We start from the raw sequence: 17,515 nt of genomic DNA, 5'->3' as shown, positions 1-17,515 counted from the left end.
TTGATCCCAGGACCCTGGGATCATGACCTGAGCCGAAGGCAGAGGCTTTAATCCACTGAGCCACCCAGGCGCTAGATGAGATTTTTTAAGACGTACAATTGTATGGGGTTCCTGGGTGGCTCAATCACTTAAGCATCTGCCTTCGGCTCAGGTCATGATCCCAGCTTTCTGGGATGGAGTCCTGCGTTGGGCTTCCTGCTCAAAGGGAATTCTGCTTCTTCCTCTTCCTCTGCTGTCCCCCCTGCTTGTTCTCTCAAATGAATAAATAAAATCTTTAAAAAATGTGCAATCATAATTGCCCTCACTTCCTGATAGTATCCAACCCAGAATAATTTCACATCCCTGAACCTTCCCCTCAAATCACCTAGCACAGATGCTAGTCCTGTCATTCCTAAACCTCCATGAGTGAGATAACCTCTGCAGAATTAATAAATCCAGTTTTTTGATGGGTGTGTTCCTGGTGGTTTTGGCTGGAGGGCATTAACACTTTGTCTTATTCTCTACTGCATCCCGAAATTTTAGCAGAGGGGCTAATAGAGGATATTCATTCTGAAAATCCAGTATTTTGCTTAGCACATAGCTGCTTGAATAAAAATAATTTTTCAAAGCTTCGGTGGCAGCTAGGAAGACTAGTTATTATGGTCAGTGGCATAAAGTTGAAGAGCTGTTAGCTTTAAGGAAATTTCCTCCAAGAAAGCCGGTGTCCTCTGCCCTTCCTGGTCCATCTTGAGAACTGGAGTATGGATAAGCTAGCGTTGTTTCCCAAACCACAAATAGGAGTATCTGACCCCGGTAGTTGTGGAGCTGAAACCTGGGGGAAGGGGTTCTGAGTACCTGAGGTGGTGGCCTGCCTTGGGCTACCTCTTGAATTTTGAGAAATTAACTTCTATTTTGCTTTAGGACTAACTTTGGTTTCTGTTAAAACTGTGCTTAAAAGCTGATAAACTGGGTCATAGTAGGTACTTAATATTTAGTGAATGTTCCTATGCTTATGGTTTAACTACCACTTATACTGTAAAACTTAGATATGCAAAACATTTGTCACTAGTTTTATAATATGAATACAAACCTGTATACCCACCTATTTTCTCTCTTCTCAGAGTTCTTAAAATGACAGCTCAGACTCATTCTGAATTCCTAGCGTTATCCCTTTATCTTTCTTTTTAAATGGTAGTTATGCAACCCAGAACTACCCGGAGAAAACTGATACTTTCGATCTCTTATTTTAGAAAATGTCTACTTTTCATGGCGCCTGGGTGGCTCAGTGGGTTAAAGCCTCTGCCCTCGGCTCAAGTCATGATCTCAGGGTCCTGGGAACGGGCCCCACATCAGGCTCTCTGCTCCGCAGGGAGCCTGCTTCCTCCTCTCTGCTTGCCTCTGCCTACTGTCAAATGAATAAATAAAATCTTTAAAAAAAATAAAATGTCTACTTTTCTCTGGTCTACTACCCAAGTCTGTATCATAACTTACCTGGACTACTGAAGTTACTTTTGAAGGCATTTCCAAGCCTGGTCGGCTCCAAACATCCATACACCTATATGATCTTGTTGAAAAATGAATCTAATCCATACCAACCTGCCTAAAAAGGGTTCAAAGGATTAATGAAAAGACCCAAGGCTGTTCTGCAAGGTCCTGAGTGGTCTAGCTCTTCTTCCTTCTGCCTCATCTCCTACTGTTCCCATCTCTTGGTGAACACCTTTGCTTAGACTTTGCTCTTCCACAGCTTGTCCTTCAGAGCTTGTCTCAGATGTCACCTTCCCAGTCTCCCTTTATTACATACTCTCTTGGCATTATGTCTCACTTTTGACAGGTGTGACCTTAGACATATTCATGATTTTTTGATAAACGTGTCTCTCCTGCAGATTTAAACATTGGTTTTAGTTATTTCTAGTGCCTAGTATACTGTCAGGCCCATAGTTACTCTATAAGTATTTGTTTAAAGACTGTTTTGTCATCACAACTCCATAATCATCAAACCTACAAACATGGGTAAAACATTAAAAAATTACTCTGTGGATACTTGGCCTCTCCTTTCTCCTCTAAGGCCTTACCCTTGAACATAATGCAGCCTGGTGTGTCTGATGCTTATAGGTTATGGGACCTCACTAGTTCCTTCAGACTGAAAAAAACTCAAGCTTTTTCCTTCTCCAACACCACTGTATATGAATAAATGGAAGAATAAAGTTACTCCAAAAAGAACACCCTTAAGTGCACCTCCAGAGATGACTGGAACACAAGGATTGAAGAAAACGCTTGTTTCCACTGCATTTATTACTAATATAAAAAATGTTAAAAAGAAAAAAAAAATTCATTCTCAGTTCTCCAACGGCTCTCATCCTTCCCTCTTGCCCACACAACTCCTGACCCATTTCCTCTGGGCCAGTTCAAAACCAAACCTGTTCACTGCCGTTTTCACAGAAAACAACCAGTACCAGGGATGTAGGGAAGAAGGTTAGATGAGGGCGACAGTACTGTCCAGGTTCCACCCAAAGGTAGGCCGGGTGGAGATTCACAGAATTCAGACAAAAGGGCTGGTGGCCTCACAATGACGTACTCTAACTAAAGTGGGCTGGAGAGGAAATAGGGTAGCCCGTCAGAGGCTTCAGAGGACATCTCATGGGCTTATGTCAAACCCAGAAAAACCAACACCAGGAGAATGGGGAGACCAGAGAGGCAGTCTTGTGGAAAGTTTCAAATTCTCCCATGTTGGGAGGTGTGGAAAGTCTAGAGGGCACCAAGAGCCTCACTCATTTTGGCAGAAAAACTTATTCTAGTGTTGGGAAGTCACAAAGATGCCACGGACACTGAGAAAGGCTACGTACGAGGGGATGCACAGTTTCACAAAGCACAGTGATCACAGACCAGAGCGGTGGGGATCATGCTACTGACGAAGAAACTACAAAATCCAAAAGCAGGGAGAGTGGCCTTTCAGGGAGTAACTCTGTACCAGTCGTCCATATTTGACCCCAGGTCAACCTGGTGAGTTTCATAGAGCAACTGGCAACTTTGGGCGTAGGGGCTGTCACATAAAAAGGACTTAAAACAAGCAGCTAGAAGAAGGGAATGGTAGGAAACTGCTCCAGGGCTCTCAGGAATCGAAGGCAGTACTGGGGGCGAGGTGGACAGATGCACAAGAAACAGCACCAAAGAGGTTTCCTGTTCAGCAGTCAGTTGGCGACGGGGAAGAGGATCCAGGAGGCAGTTGAAGGGAGCAAAGATGGGGTCCTGAAGGCGAGTCTCTGGAGGCTGGATCAGAAGAAAGCCCACACACTGGGCACCAGTGATGAAACACAGCTCTGGACCCCAAACTGGAAGGCTGTGGATAGGGGTGGGTGTCACTGACTGAGGGTGGTGGGTAGAACAGCCTCACAGTAGCCATCACAGGGCCACAGGGAAATATATGGCCGCTAGGTCAGAGGGCTCCTTCCAGCCTGGATAGGAAGGCACAGTCTCACAGAGGAGGTCCATTGACGCCTGGGTGGTAGAAGGCACAGAGGTCTTCATATCGACAGTGGCCCTTTTTGGCAAAGTGTCGGCAAACGGGGCGGTTGGATTTGTCTGTAAACAAGTCAAAATTGAGCAGTTTAAAATAAAAGAAAGGAAAAAATGTAACAAAAAGCAGAGAAAGAGAGGGCAGTCAGATTTTCTACTCCCTACCACTTCCAGACATTTTAGAATGGTAGTCATTTTTCTGGGAGAAAAACACATTCAGGGCTACTCTTACTTCAGAAGGACAAAGGACAACCCAAAAGAGAAGAGTCACAGGCATTTGGGGAGTGATGGGTATTAAATGTTATAGGCATAAGAAAAATGGACCTTACCTTCCATAACTTGAGGGCCATCCTTGGGTGGGCAGGTATTTTTGATAAGAGACCAACTTTTGAGCCTTCGAGGATTTCTCTGCTCTTTGTGAAAGCCTCCCCTGGAAGGACCCCCATGGCCTGGTCCAGGAAAAGGAGGTTCAGTATTGGCCCCCCACCAACCACGACCATATGGGCCACATCTGGGGCCTAGGCCTCCCCGAATTGGGCCTCTACCCCGGGGAGGAGGTGGGAGACTCAGCAGTGGTGGAATCATTGGTCCTCTTGATCCTGGAGGACCTCTGTGAAGAGCTGAAGAATAAGAGAGAAAGAAAGACATGGAAAGGTGATCAGTGGCCAGCTTAATTCTGATAAAGCAGCCCTGTGTTTTTGTTGTTTTACTTTTTATTGAAGTACAATATACATACAGAAAAATACACCAATTTTAAATGTACAACTCAACTGCCATCAAAGTAAACACACCTGTGATTTTACCACCCAGGTGAAGGGATAGAGCCTTCTTAGCACTCGAAAATCCTCCCCCCTTTGTGCCCCTCCCCCCCACCATTCCACCCTCCTCCCCAAAGGAAACCACTATCCTGACTTCTAGCACCATAGGTTAGTTTTTGCCTGTTTTTGAACTTCGCATAAATGGAATCATACAGTCTGCATTCTTTTCTGTCTGGCTCCTTTCGCTCAACATCGTGTTTGTGAGATTCATCCAGGTTGCCTGTAGCAGGAGTTCGTTCATTTTCATTGCAGTGTAGTATCCCATTGCATGCACACACAACAACTTATTTATCCATTCTACTGATGGTGGACATGTGGGTGGATTCCAGTTTGGGGCTATAACGAAAAATGCTGCTATGAACATTTTTATACATGTCTTTGTTACACATATGTATGCATTTCTGTTGAGTATAAACGTAGTAGAGGTATTGTTGGGTCCTAGGGTATATGTATGCTAAAGTTGAATGAAGTCAAACTTTTTTTTTTTAAGTGACTGTACCAATTTATACTCCCACTGGCAACTGTTCCACAGTCTTGGACAATACTTGGTATTGTCAGTTTTTTTCACTTTGCCATTCTGGGGAGTGTTTTTGTTTTGTTTTGCTTTTTAATTGTGTTGGAATATGTAGCATAAAATTTGCTGTCTTTTTTTAAAAAACTCTGCCCAATGTGGGGCTCGATCTCATAACTCTGAGATCAAGAGTCATATGCTCTACTGACTGAGCCAGCCAGGTGCCTAAGATTTGCCATTTAACTATTTTTAAGTGCATGTTTCAATAGTGTGAAGTAAATTCTCAATGTTGTGAAACAGATCTCTTTAGAACTTTTCCATCTTGCAACACTGAAACTCTATAGGTACTGAACAACTCTCCTTTTCCCCCTCCAATCAGCTATTAACCACCATTTTACTTTGCTTCTATGAATTTGACTACTTTAAATACCTCATAAGTGGAATTATACATTTGTCTTTTTTTGACTGGATTGCTTTATTTAGCAAGATGGCCTGAAGATTCATGCTGAATGCTGAAGATTCATCCATGCAACAGGGTTCCCTTCCTCTCTGGGGCTGAATACTATTCCATTGTAAGAAGATACCATATTATGTTTATTCTTCTGTCAATGGGCATTTAGATTGCCTCCAGCTCTTGGCTGTTATAAATAATGCTGCTATGAATAGGAGTGTGCAAATATCTCTTCAAGATCCTGCTTTCCATTCTTTTGGATATATACTCAGAAGAGGGAATGCTGGATCATGTGGTATTTCTATTTCTAACTTTTTCTGAGGAAACTCCATAGTGTTTTCCATAGAATTGCACCATTTTACAATCTCACCAACAGTGCACAAGGGTCTTAACTTGAAGTGTTATGTTTTCATCTTGTAATTATTTAACAACTAATGATATTGAGTTCTTGTTCACATGTTCTTGGTCATTTAGATCTCAGTTTTTGAGAGAGAGCTGTTCTGGTACATTGCCCATTTTTTCTAACAGGTTGTCTAAAAGAGGCCTGTGTATATTCTAGATTCAAGCTCTTCATTGGTTCTATTTGTTGCAAGTATCTATGACTTCCTATTAATTTCTTAATGGTATCATTTGATTAATAAAAGTTTAATGTAGTTCAGTTTATCAATCTTTAAAATGTTTATTATCTGTTTAAGAACTGTTATCTCCTCCAAGACCATGAAAATATTTTCCTTTACTTTTAACACTTAGATCTATACTTCAGTTGGAGTTGATGCTTATATACCATATGAATAGGTCAGATTTCATCCCCCTCAAGAATACCCAATTAATCCAGCGTCATTTATTGAAATGACCACTATTTCAGCTCCAACTTCATCATAAATGAGGTGTCTACATACGTGCAGGCCTGTTACTGTACTTTTTGTACCAGGCTATTGACTTTTAGGTCTGTTGTGCCAACACCACACCATAACTACTACAGCTTTACAGTAAATTGTGACATTCAGATAAGTCCTCCAACTTCAAGATTGTATTTGCAGCTTTTGCATTTCCATGTAATAACATAGAATGCTTATTTCCATTATAGGGATTGATAGGGATTGTAACCAGGAATCCACTGAATCTACAGATCAATTTGGGAATAAGCGACATTTTTACAACACTGAGTTTTCCAATCTGTGAATATACATCTCTCCATTCATTTTTTAACAGAATCCCTGATCTTTTAGTTTTAAGTTCTCCTGGGTTTTGGTCCCTCCCTTGCCCCCTTCTCCAAGACTAATCAAAGAATCAGAGCCCCCTCATCCTCACCTGACTTGGAGTCACCAGGCTTTCCATTGGCCATGGGGGGAGGGCCTAGAAGGCTGGGTGGTCCTAAGAGCGGACATGAAAATATAGTTATCAAAATGGACTAAAGTTATAATGATCCTGTCTTATGTTTTTCTACTACCTATTTCTTAATTCAATCTGTAAAGCCAGATACATTCTCAGTAGTGTTACATGTTCTCAGGTAAATCCACCTGCCCTTTCCTCAAAAAAGAGTCTCCAGTTTGGGGAAAAAAAAAAAAAAAAAAAAAGTGGAGACTCAGTCAAGGAGTATAATGGAGGAAGGCTATCTTACAGCTTTCTCTTTCCCTTAACCTAGTTGCTACCCAAAACATCCCGGGTGATTCCAGCTGTAATCCAATCCTCACTTTAACTGTTGGCCAATCAGAACGATCCCACCCGCCCCCGGAGTAGTTCAGAGAAGGCAGCACTTCTATCTAGCTTCTCTGTGCAAGTCTGGTGGTAAACTGTTATCCTAATCTTCGCAATATGCAACCTCTCTAGGGTCCCCTCTCCCTTGCCGTTCTGCGACTGCGCACACGAGCTCTTTATCGTCTCCCCTGCCCTCTTCAGAAAGGTTAGAGGCCGGATCGAAGTTGAGGGGTCAAGGAAGAGAACTCACTCAGGACTCCACACCGGACAGGATCCTATCCCCGCCCCAGTGCTTGCGCCCTTCCTCCTTCCGTTAGAGCCCCCTCCCCCGCACCTTTTCAGACCCTAACCCCTCGCCTCGACCAGCTGACAGGCATGTGCACACCCCTCCCGGGCTCCTCACCGATGGGACTCCCATCCTCCTCGTCTCCAGTCTCCTCCCGCTCTGGCAGCGGTGGCTGCTGCAGTGGCGGCGGCTGCTGCTGATTCTGCTTCTTTCGTTTGGGCATCGTGATTGCGGCAATGGCTGCAGCGGGATTTGGAGGGCAGTGAGGAAGGGGCACGCGGGGATTCTATTTCCGCTTCCGGTGAGTGCATGGAGAGGCTGATGCTCCCGCCATTTAACTTCCGGAAAGCTCCGGGGAGCTTTTGTGCGTCAAATTCTATCATAAAACGCCTCCCTCGGTCTCTGCCAGGCACAGAAGCAGTCTCAAGACTACTTTTTATTGAGTTCCTCTAAATGCTTTTAAAAATTCCTCTCTTCTCCCCTCGCAAAGAACCCACGACTGGCTGCTCACTGTGTGCCATAGAGTCAGAGGCTCTCGGACCAGAAGGCCTGAGAGAGCTGTCGCACCTTAAGATCGCCACATCCGGACCCCGGTTACTATGGTAACGGCTGCAGGCACAACTTCGTGCCCTCTGACCTCTCTCCAAAAATCCTTGTCCCACCTGGGTTTCCTTCCTAGCCTGCGCTTGCCCTTATGATCTGTAAACCTGCTCTTTACCGCTACCTCGACAAGGAATTTGGGTCCCAGGGCTCTTGAGACCGCTACCCTCCCCTCAAGACGTCTGGCCCCGCCCCCAGTGTAGAGGAGCCACTCCACTCTATTCCTGGGACGCGCAGTCCAGTCTTTCCACTGAGGTCAAGCCCGGGGCGGGGGGGGCTGGGAAGTAGCTTCAGCGCATCCACGCTCTTCTTTCTCCCAGGTGGTAGGACCCGCCCTCCGCTCCACCGCCCCCTCCAGGTGAGTGGTAGCTTCCCCCCCAGAGCGCAAGGTAGTGATGACACACGTCCCCCCTCCTCCGAACGCGAGTTGGTAGCGTCCGTGACGAAGTTAGCCTGATCCTCCCACGCGCGCCTCCTTCCTCGCCGCCGCTGCGCCCTCTCGGTGCCACTGACTCTCACGTGCAGTAGCGCACCCCGCATCCTCCTCTCGCCTCGCTCCCGTAAAGAAGTGGCTCTATTTCCTTCGCTTTCCACCCAGGCCACGGTTAGGGGGGTGGGGGCAAATCGGCCAGGCCCGCCCGCTGACGTCACCTCGTAGCCCCGCCCCCTCCAGGGTCCCAGGCCCTTGCGGCGGGGGGTGCCCGGGGGGGTGGGGGGGAGTCAGTTGAGGCGGCGGGAGCTCGGCGGAGGGTGGGCCAGGGGACTGGTCCAGGCCATGCCGAGAAAGAAGCCCTTCAGCGTGAAGCAAAAGAAGAAGCAGTTGCAGGACAAGCGGGAGCGGAAGCGAGGTCAGTGCGGGAGCGAGGGGAGGGGGCGGGGCTCGGGCTCCCGGCACCTCTGGAAGGAGGGGTGTGCCCGCCGCACCCCTGCGGGGTGTGGGAGTGGGTGGTGGCCACGCGCAGACGATCGGGATTCTCTCACCCCAGTCTCCCTGGAAGGGGTGGGAAAGGATGGCGAATTGGGGGAGGGGAATCCCTCCAGCTCGAACGGGGCGCCATCCCCGCAGGTCCCTGGAGGAGGAATGACTCCCCCCACGCACATCCGGTAGGGTCTCGGGCAGGATGCTGGGAGGATCGGGCCTCAAAAGAAGTGGGGTGGTGTGAGGGGACCCACACAGACCGGGGAGGGGGGTCTTACCGCCCCTTAGAGCCGTCGAGTATTGGCGTCACCGCCTCCTCCCCGCAGGGCTCCAAGATGGGCTGCGATCCAGTTCCAACAGCCGCAGCGGGAGCCGGGAGCGGCGGGAGGAGCAGACCGACACCTCGGACGGGGAGTCTGTGACCCATCATATCCGCAGGCTCAATCAGCAGCCTTCCCAGGGGCTGGGTCCTCGAGGCTATGACCCAAATCGGTGAGAGCAGGCGGGGGGCGCTGGCCGGGGCATCCCCGCCTACCCGGAAGTGAGAGCGTTGTTGGGGGGCGGGGGAGTCTGCTGCTGGTGGTGGAGGGGGGGGGTCAGGGATGCCGTCCGTCTCTTCGCAGGCAGCGGCTCACGGGAGCGGGCCACAATCCTCCCTTCCGGGGCGGGGGCGGCTGGAGAGAGTTCTTGGCTTTTAAAAAGGCGAGGTTTAGAGGAAGGCGGAATATTGCGGGAGAGGGACTTGAGGAGGGTAGACTGAGAGGAGACTTGGACAACTTTGGAGAGAAAGCTCTATGAAGTTGTCTGCCCAGGAGGGGAGTTTGTGGCCATGGGATTGCAAGAGATGCTGCGGTCCCTGTCCCATTAGATACCGGCTGCATTTTGAGCGAGACAGCCGGGAGGAGGTGGAAAGGAGAAAGAGGGCAGCCCGCGAGCAAGTGCTGCAACCTGTCAGTGCTGAGCTGCTGGAGCTGGACATCCAGGAGGTCTATCAGCCTGGCTCAGGTGAGAGCTCAACATCTGGGTGTTTGGGAGAGGCAGTGGGCTGGGGGAAGAAACTTGGAAGAAGAAGATCTGACTGTGAGGGATGAGCGGTCTGGGATCCATTCTTGAGCCCTGAAACTATTCTGACTTATTTGGACTTTTTCTTAACTTCCCAGTTCTGGACTTTCCCCGACGTCCTCCTTGGAGCTATGAGATGTCCAAAGAGCAGCTAATGAGCCAGGAGGAACGGAGCTTCCAGGAGTACCTTGGGAAGATTCATGGGGCTTACACCTCTGAGAAACTCAGCTACTTTGAGCATAATCTGGAGGTGAGAATGGAGTGGGGACAGGAGTGGGGCATAGTGACCATTGATCAGATTGGTCTGGGGTCAGGCAGGAGAGGAATTCTGGGCTTAGGTACTCTTCCAGTGATCTTGTTTTTTCAGACATGGAGGCAGCTGTGGCGTGTGTTGGAGATGTCTGACATTGTCCTACTTATCACTGATATCCGACACCCAGTGAGTACTGGGGGTGAGAGTGACAAGGAGGATGGGGAGGAAGATTCTTATGGGGTAAAGGGCGGAGGCAGGAGTTGGGAGATGGAGAGCTCTTTCCTACCTCATAGTGATGTCTGCAGTCAAGAACTCAGTCCTTTGTTCATCAGTGTCACAGCTTGTCACTCCTGCTCTGGTTAACTGACTCTCTTTATTCCTTTGATGAAAAACTATGTATCCTGTTTTCATTCCACCATAGCTAGACCAATAGGATGTTTTAGTGTGGAGCTCCAGGGGATTCTGTGAAGGCAGCCTGGGGCTCCTCCCTGCCCCACCACATCAGTCTCTATAGAACTCAGCCTTACATGGAAGACTAGGATAGTAGTTAAGGCTCTAAACTTGGCTGCTGGACAACCTTTGTGTTAACCTGGCTCTGCCACTCCATTGCTCTGCCACTCCATTGTTAACCTGGCTCTGCCACTCCATTGCTGAGAAAGGGAGGTCTGTGGGAACATTTAGCTTGGAAGTCCTTAATGGCACGTATACACACACTCCTACACATACAAATGTGTGTACTCACATGCACTCACACAGCCACACATGCTCATCACAAATCTACAGACATGTGCATGTGCACACATGCATCTAAATACGTGTAAATAGTTGTGTGCACACAAAAACAGGTATTATGGGTTTTATCCCAACCCTACTCTTATGCCTGACCCCAATCTTTACACCAGTGTGCTAGGTATCACTATTTCCTTGTCTTGTTTTTGGCTCATTTCCATCCCTAATCAGGACCTGTAAGAAGTCCCCCAGAGACAAATGCACAGGTATTGCTTACTGCTACTTTATTTTTCTAGTTCAATTTTGCTAATTTACCCTTTTGCCCCTACAATCTGCTACCCCCAGAGTCTTGTCTCTGAGTGGTGCCTGGTGAGTGGGGAACTAGAGGCAGAGAACTCTGGGTTGACCTCTCATTGCTCCCTCCTCTCGCCAACCTTTTCCCAGGTTGTGAATTTCCCACCAGCACTTTACGAGTACGTGACTGGAGAACTTGGGTTGGCCTTGGTCTTGGTCCTGAACAAGGTGGATCTAGCCCCACCAGCTCTCGTGGTTGCCTGGAAGCATTATTTTCACCAACACTATCCCCAGCTCCACATAGTCCTTTTTTCCTCTTTCCCTCGGGACCCCCGCACCCCACAGGACCCTAGTAGCGGTGAGTGGGCAATGAGAAAGGCAGCATGGGAGAGGTGGGGTGGCAGGGGACAACAGGGAGAATAGAGAAGCTTGTTGACGAAGGAGTACCCGATCTTGGGCCTAAGGGTGGTGGGTGAGTTGGGGTGTATAAGCCCAACACCTAACACTAAGCCTAACACTTGTGTCCTCTGATCTCAGTTTTGAAGAAGAGTCGGAGGCGGGGGAGAGGATGGACCCGGGCCCTGGGGCCAGAGCAGTTGCTGAGAGCCTGTGAAGCCATCACTGCAGGAAAAGGTATATAGCTCTTAGAGGGAAGCTGTGGAAGGATATGGGGGAGACCCAAGACCTAAAGTCATTTTGCTTCCCTTCCCTGAAATTAGTCCTTTCTATTATGGATGTAGTTGAGCAGCGAGGGGAAGGATAGAAGAGGGAGCACAGGGGCGCCTGGGTGGCTCAGTGGGTTAAACCTTCGGCTCGGGTTGTGATCCCAGGGTCCTGGGATCGAGCCCTGCGTCGGGCTCTCTGCTTAGTGGGGAGCCTGCTTCCCTCTCTCTCTGCCTGCCTCTCTGCCTACTTGTTATCTCTGTCTGTCAAATAAATAAATAAATAAAAATCTTTAAAAAAAAAAAAAAGAAGAAGAGGGAGCACACATGGTGGCAACAAAGACAGCAAGTATGCAGGAACCCCAGTGTTCTGTTGCCTTCAGTCTTCCCCATATTTTTCCGAAACTCAACACAGGCCAGGAAGAATCTGTCATGTGGGTTGGCATTCTCCAACTCCAGAGGGAGTTGTGCAGTACATAGTCTGTGCAATCATCTCTGGTGGCCCTGGGGAGAACCTTTATCATCTTCTTTCCTGAACAGTGGACTTGAGCAGCTGGCGGGAGAAGATTGCCCGAGATGTGGCTGGGGCCACCTGGGGAAATGGCTCTGGAGAGGAGGAGGAAGAAGAGGATGGACCTGCAGTCCTGGTGGAGCAGCAGACTGACTCAGCGATGGAGCCAACTGGCCCAACCCGGGAGCGCTACAAAGATGGGGTGGTGACCATTGGCTGTGTGGGTAAGGAAGTGGTGGTCCATGCATGGCGGCCTACCCTGAGGTACAGAGTTTCAGAAAAGGAAGGTGTCAGCAATAGTGGAAAGGTCCTGGTGCCTTTGAGTTAAATTCAGGCTTAGCTCTTACTAATCTTGAGCAAGTTATTTACCCTTTCTGAGTCTTCGTTATTTTGGTTTTTAGAATGAGGATGCTGATACCCAATTAGAAGAACAGATCTGAGGAATGAAGAGAATAGCACAGGCAGAGCCTAAGGATGACTGACAAATAGTGTTACTAGTAATAATTACGATTGTTAAACTTTAACCTTTACGTAGTGCTTACCAGGTACCAAGCATTGTTCTAAATGATATATATCTTAACTCTTTCCATAGTCATAATCACTCTGTAGTAGAGAAATCATTACGTCCTAGTAGGAGGTTAGTTAGCATTCATATCTTTCTAACTCTTATCCCTTTAAGTCTGTTGTCAAGGAGAATTTCCCTGAATTAAGAGCTTTGTCTCCGTTCTTGGTGGGGAAGAAAGGAATGTATGATTAGGACCCAGGGCCCCTTTCCTTTGTTGATGGGAGCAGTAAGAAGTGACTTGGGCAAAGTTGTGGCATTGAGGTGATAGGGGAATCAAATTAAGGAAAGCAGAGTGTTAGTTGGGCTCCTTGGAAACATTCCTGAGTTAGTCTCCTTTTTGTCTTGGGAACAACCTACCTGATTGCTGACAGATGGCACCCTCTCCAGTCATTTCCCCCTGCTTCTCCCTGGCGAGGGTAGGGGGGGTGGGGTGTCCACTCTTCAAGACTCTGCAATACCTTATGTGCAGTAGCTTACGTCAGAGTGATGCAAGGGAGAGCATTTTCTGTGGCACAGGCAGTCCTGAGCTTGGGTTTACTTCTAGTTATTGACAGATGTTTTGTTAAGTGCCGAGTGCTGTTCCAGGAGCAGATAATGCTGCCGTGAAAGTGGCAGAAAGGCCCCTACTCTCACAGAGCTTATTGCCTTGGAAATAAATAGATTCATGACTTGAAACCATATTATTTAGGGACAATGAAGGGGGATAGAGAGTGACCCAGAGAGGAGGGTTCTCATGGAAAGTCCCCTTTGAGAAGAGCCTGGCATGTTGAGAGGAAGTAACCATTTGGAGATTTGGGAAAAGGGCCTTCCAGGCCAAGGGATTAGTAAATGAAAAGATCTAGATGTGGGAGCAAGCTTGGTGATTATGGGACAAGCCAGTGTCGGAGCACTGGGAGATGGGAGCCATGGGGATGAGTAAGATGGAGGAGAGGGGCAGGACTTGGGAGTTCGTGGTCTGTGAAAGGGGCTGGGTATAGAGCTGGGTCATGGTATCTCAGTTGGGTAAGAAGGGAAATGAGGACATGAGTTCAGTATGGAATAGTGGGTCAAAAATTTACTGGAAATGAGGAACAGAGTAAGTGAGCTGGAATGACAGGGTATCAGGGCAGAGAAAGTGGTGCTTGCAGTTGAGATTTTAGAAGTGTGAATTGACCAGATCCAGAGTGTGACTATGGCAGTGGGTAGTTGAGGAAATGATCTTTGGAAGATAGATGCTGGCACTGAGAGGCCAGAGTATTAAACAGGCCACCTGTGCAGATACCAAGGTCACCCAAAATGTTAGAGGTAGTCCTGAAGAGAGTGGCAGTGAGCCTCGAGGTTTTCCCGTCTTCTCCCTGGAGAAGTTGCGATGATTATGAGCTGTATGTCTTACTTGTGTTGGGCATTTAGTGTACCGCAGGCACTGAACCAGACAGTTGTATTTAATCCTGACCACTTTGAGCTTGAAGGTGTCTGTACTTGTAAGATGAGGAAACAGGCTCAGAAAATGAAGTAAATTGCCTTGAGGTTATAAAGCTGATAAGTGGAGAGGCCAGGATTCAACCCTGGCAGCCCAGAATCTGATTTGAAACTTGCAAGGTTGTACCACTTTGTTAATTTCCTTGCATCCTTCCTTCCTTCATAAGATTTATTTATTTATTTGACAGGAAGTCAGTGGGAGAGGAAACACAAGCAAGGGGAGTGGGAGAGGGAGAAGCAGGCTTCCTGCTGAGCAGGAAGCCCTATATGGGGCTTGATCCCACGATGCTGGAACCATGAGTTGAGACCAAGGCATATGCTTAGCGGCTGAACCACCCAGGCACCCCTGCTTCTTTAATTTCTGTGCCTTACTTCCCTTCTTATTTATAGTTATAGCACCATATCCTGCCTGTCACAGAGTAGGGAACTGTCTAATGTTAATTTTTCTTGCCTTTCTTAGGTTTCCCCAATGTGGGCAAGTCCTCGCTGATCAACGGTCTGGTAGGCAGGAAGGTCGTGAGTGTCTCCAGAACCCCTGGCCACACCCGATACTTTCAGACCTACTTTCTCACCCCCTCTGTGAAGCTCTGTGACTGCCCCGGCCTCATATTCCCATCCCTTCTGCCCAGGCAGTTACAGGTATGAGGGCAGAGGGGGCAGGAAAGGAGAGGAGGCAAGAGGTCAGGAACAGACTGAGCATTCTTGTTTGCCCTCAGGTTCTGGCGGGGATCTACCCCATTGCCCAAATCCAGGAGCCATACACCGCCGTGGGCTACCTGGCCTCTCGAATTCCTGTGCAGGTCCTGCTCCACCTGCGCCACCCAGAGGCCAAGGATCCCTCAGCGGAACACCCCTGGTGTGCCTGGGACATCTGTGAAGGTGGGCTCTCTATGTTCCTGGTTTCTCCTCCCCTTACCCTGAACCCTGTCCTTTCTCCTCACCTGTCCTCAGAGGTTCTGCCATTGATGAAGCACCTGGCTGCTCATGCCTGGATTTCTGTCGTGGGGCCAGCAAGATCAGTGGTCTGGGATGATCTGGAGAAAACTGGAAGGACTATGTTACAAGAATGGGGTGATGGTAACTGGGCCCAGTTAATGGCTTCCCTCCCTACTCTTCTTTTCTCTCTCCAGCCTGGGCAGAGAAGCGTGGTTATAAGACAGCTAAGGCAGCCCGGAACGATGTGTACAGAGCAGCCAATAGCCTCCTACGGCTGGCACTGGACGGCCGCCTCAGCCTGTGTTTTCATCCCCCAGGCTACAATGAACAGAAAGGTCAGACAGCCACTGTTCTTATGTTATTATGTAGGCAAAAGGGTGTGGGCTCTGTGGCTACACAGAGCGAGGGTTAGACCTGGATTCTGTACCTGTCGGTCAGCTCTATGTTACTAAGCATCTTTGAGACAGTTTCCTGATCTGCAAAACCTGGATGATAGTTGTCCTCTGGCAAGGTGGTGGTAGAGAGTAGAGTTAATATATGCAGAGCTTCTGTTCAGTGCCCAGCACATGGGAATTTGAATGAATGAATGAATGAATGAATGAATGCCAGCAGCTACAAAACTGATTGTTACTCTTAGTCTTTGCCTCTTCCCCATCTTTCTTTGGCTTTAGTTCCTCACTTAAAACTTTCCTCTGTTCTCTTCTTGTTTTGGTTCCCCAGGCACCTGGGAGTCCCATCCAGAGACCACAGAGCTGGTGGTTTTGCAGGGCAGGGTGGGGCCAGCTGGTGACGAGGAGGAGGAGGAAGAAGAAGAGCTGAGCAGCTCCTGTGAGGAGGAGGGAGAGGAGGACCGGGATGCAGATGAGGAGGGGGAAGGGGATGAGGACACCCCAACTTCAGCTCCAGGGTCCAGCCTGGCTGCCCGAAACCCTTATGCCCTACTGGGAGAGGACGAGTGCTGAGTCCCTACCCTGCGCCATCTGCTCCACCCAGTATCTCTGCTTTTGAACTGACCTGGGGGTACCTCCCCTCTGCTGCCCCAATTGTGAATAAAGATTGTCTGCTTTGTAACCCCTTCCCCGAATGGACTGAGGTGAGAGCGGCTGTTTTAGCCGACAGCTGTGGGAAGCCTCTCTCCTCTTCTCCTTTCTTTCCCCTCTTTGGGAAGGAAGAGTTCTCTTAGGGGTTAATTCACTGGGTTGTAAGGCCCTGAAATCCACTGTCTTTGCTCACTCTTCCACTCTGTACCTTATGAATCCCAGTATCAACATGGGGAGGGGAAGTCACTTCAGGCTTTGAGGCCAGGTCTAAATCCATCCCTCTTTTGGAGTTTGTGCCGTTCCTTCTCAGATTTGAGCAGCAGCTGTGTGTGCCCCCTGCTGCTAGACCTGGGTCTATTAGGTTCTAGTAGTAGTACTACTTTTTGGAACAGAAGTGGTAAGAGATGTGACAAGCTGATGTCGCCATGTGAGCTTTTTATAGGACTTATTGAAATTCAACAAATACTTATCAAGGGCCAGCTGTGTGTCTGGATCTCTGCTAAGCACTGAGCATATAAAAATGTGTAGATAGGGCCCGACCTAAATGTGCAGGCTGGCCATGATTAAGACCCCATTCTCAGGCACCCAAGTTTTTAGATGAAGAAGGGTGTGTGATGTTTTCTAAATCTTTGAGGCTCATACGCTATCATTCTAGGACTTCGTGTTGATAGACGTTTTTAGTTAAGACAATGTTTGTGAAGATGGTGATTAAATGTGTACAAGTAGTATCTTAATTACTGGCAACAAGTAATGTGCACATTCATGATTTAAGCAGACCAGCCCTTTAAGTACAGTGTTAAGCTTCATTATTTAAAGGCCCATATGCACTAAAAGTCTATGAGATTGATAGAGGGCACAGAGACAGTTTTTTGAATCCTATTTAGCCTGGTCTGGGGCTAGAGAAAAGATGATCACTGCAGGGTCTGTGCTAGAACTCAGCAGGTAGCCAGAGCTGTCTTAGAGTCCTGTGCCTCTCAGCAGTAGTCAGCCATCCTGTGAGTCAGGGCATCTGAAGACTTCCTGTACTCCTTTGTTAAGCAAGCAGCCAGACTCCTAGACTTAATTATTGGAGAAAGGGAGAATGGGATTTGTTGACTGCCACAGTGTTGTCTGAGTTAAGCATTAGCAAAAAGTATTTTTAATGGGCTGACAAACCTATACTGTTAGGTGCAAGGATGAGGAGAAGTTGGAGTAACAGATTCCTTCTCTTCACTCTAAAGCATCCCCTGC

At 48.2% G+C, this 17,515-nt stretch overlaps 2 protein-coding genes across 5 annotated transcripts; one reads left to right on the top strand and one right to left on the bottom strand.

Moving 5' to 3' along the window:
• Positions 1-2,240: 2,240 nt before the first annotated feature.
• On the bottom strand, positions 2,241-9,113 carry LOC111152221 (proline rich 3). Of its 4 annotated transcripts, XM_022510623.1 has the most exons (6): positions 9,054-9,113; positions 7,374-7,496; positions 6,584-6,646; positions 4,464-4,646; positions 3,822-4,112; positions 2,241-3,558 (listed from the first exon to the last, which is right to left on the bottom strand). In XM_022510623.1, exons 2-6 carry the CDS (start codon positions 7,477-7,479, stop codon positions 3,452-3,454), a joined length of 750 nt encoding a protein of 249 aa, XP_022366331.1. In that variant the 5' UTR covers positions 7,480-7,496; positions 9,054-9,113; the 3' UTR covers positions 2,241-3,451. The 4 variants fall into 4 exon arrangements, with proteins under 4 accessions (XP_022366331.1, XP_022366330.1, XP_022366332.1 ...); XM_022510622.1 differs by lacking the exon at positions 9,054-9,113 and having other exon boundaries at positions 7,374-7,751; XM_022510624.1 differs by lacking the exons at positions 4,464-4,646; positions 9,054-9,113 and having other exon boundaries at positions 7,374-7,751.
• Positions 7,793-16,320, top strand: LOC111152220 (G protein nucleolar 1 (putative)). The gene is made up of 13 exons (XM_022510621.1): positions 7,793-7,858; positions 8,177-8,704; positions 9,102-9,267; positions 9,644-9,780; positions 9,936-10,087; positions 10,205-10,276; positions 11,264-11,471; positions 11,651-11,746; positions 12,316-12,510; positions 14,770-14,948; positions 15,026-15,188; positions 15,440-15,580; positions 15,966-16,320. The coding sequence occupies exons 2-13, from the start codon at positions 8,632-8,634 to the stop codon at positions 16,205-16,207; spliced, it is 1,824 nt and encodes a 607-aa protein (XP_022366329.1). The 5' UTR covers positions 7,793-7,858; positions 8,177-8,631; the 3' UTR covers positions 16,208-16,320.
• Positions 16,321-17,515: the final 1,195 nt, after the last annotated feature.

This window comes from Enhydra lutris, unplaced genomic scaffold, assembly GCF_002288905.1.
Source record: "Enhydra lutris kenyoni isolate GAN:26980312 unplaced genomic scaffold, ASM228890v2 scaffoldscaffold28, whole genome shotgun sequence".
Classification (NCBI taxonomy): Eukaryota; Metazoa; Chordata; class Mammalia; order Carnivora; family Mustelidae; genus Enhydra; species Enhydra lutris.
This window is presented reverse-complemented; position numbering and strand designations above follow the sequence as displayed.

What these genes read in the sequence shown, in the direction of transcription:
- LOC111152221 (XM_022510623.1), bottom strand. Translation starts at nt 7,479, where the DNA reads ATGCCCAAACGAAAGAAGCAGAATCAGCAGCAGCCGCCGCCACTGCAG. An exon ending in GCCTGGTGACTCCAAGTCAG is followed by an intron (nt 4,647 to 6,583) that starts GTGAGGATGAGG and finishes TTTTCGTTATAG; the next exon opens with CCCCAAACTGGAATCCACCC. An exon ending in TGGCCCTCAAGTTATGGAAG is followed by an intron (nt 3,559 to 3,821) that starts GTAAGGTCCATT and finishes ACTTGTTTACAG; the next exon opens with ACAAATCCAACCGCCCCGTT.
- LOC111152220 (XM_022510621.1), top strand. Translation starts at nt 8,632, where the DNA reads ATGCCGAGAAAGAAGCCCTTCAGCGTGAAGCAAAAGAAGAAGCAGTTG. An exon ending in ACTTTGAGCATAATCTGGAG is followed by an intron (nt 10,088 to 10,204) that starts GTGAGAATGGAG and finishes TTGTTTTTTCAG; the next exon opens with ACATGGAGGCAGCTGTGGCG. An exon ending in CCCACAGGACCCTAGTAGCG is followed by an intron (nt 11,472 to 11,650) that starts GTGAGTGGGCAA and finishes CTCTGATCTCAG; the next exon opens with TTTTGAAGAAGAGTCGGAGG.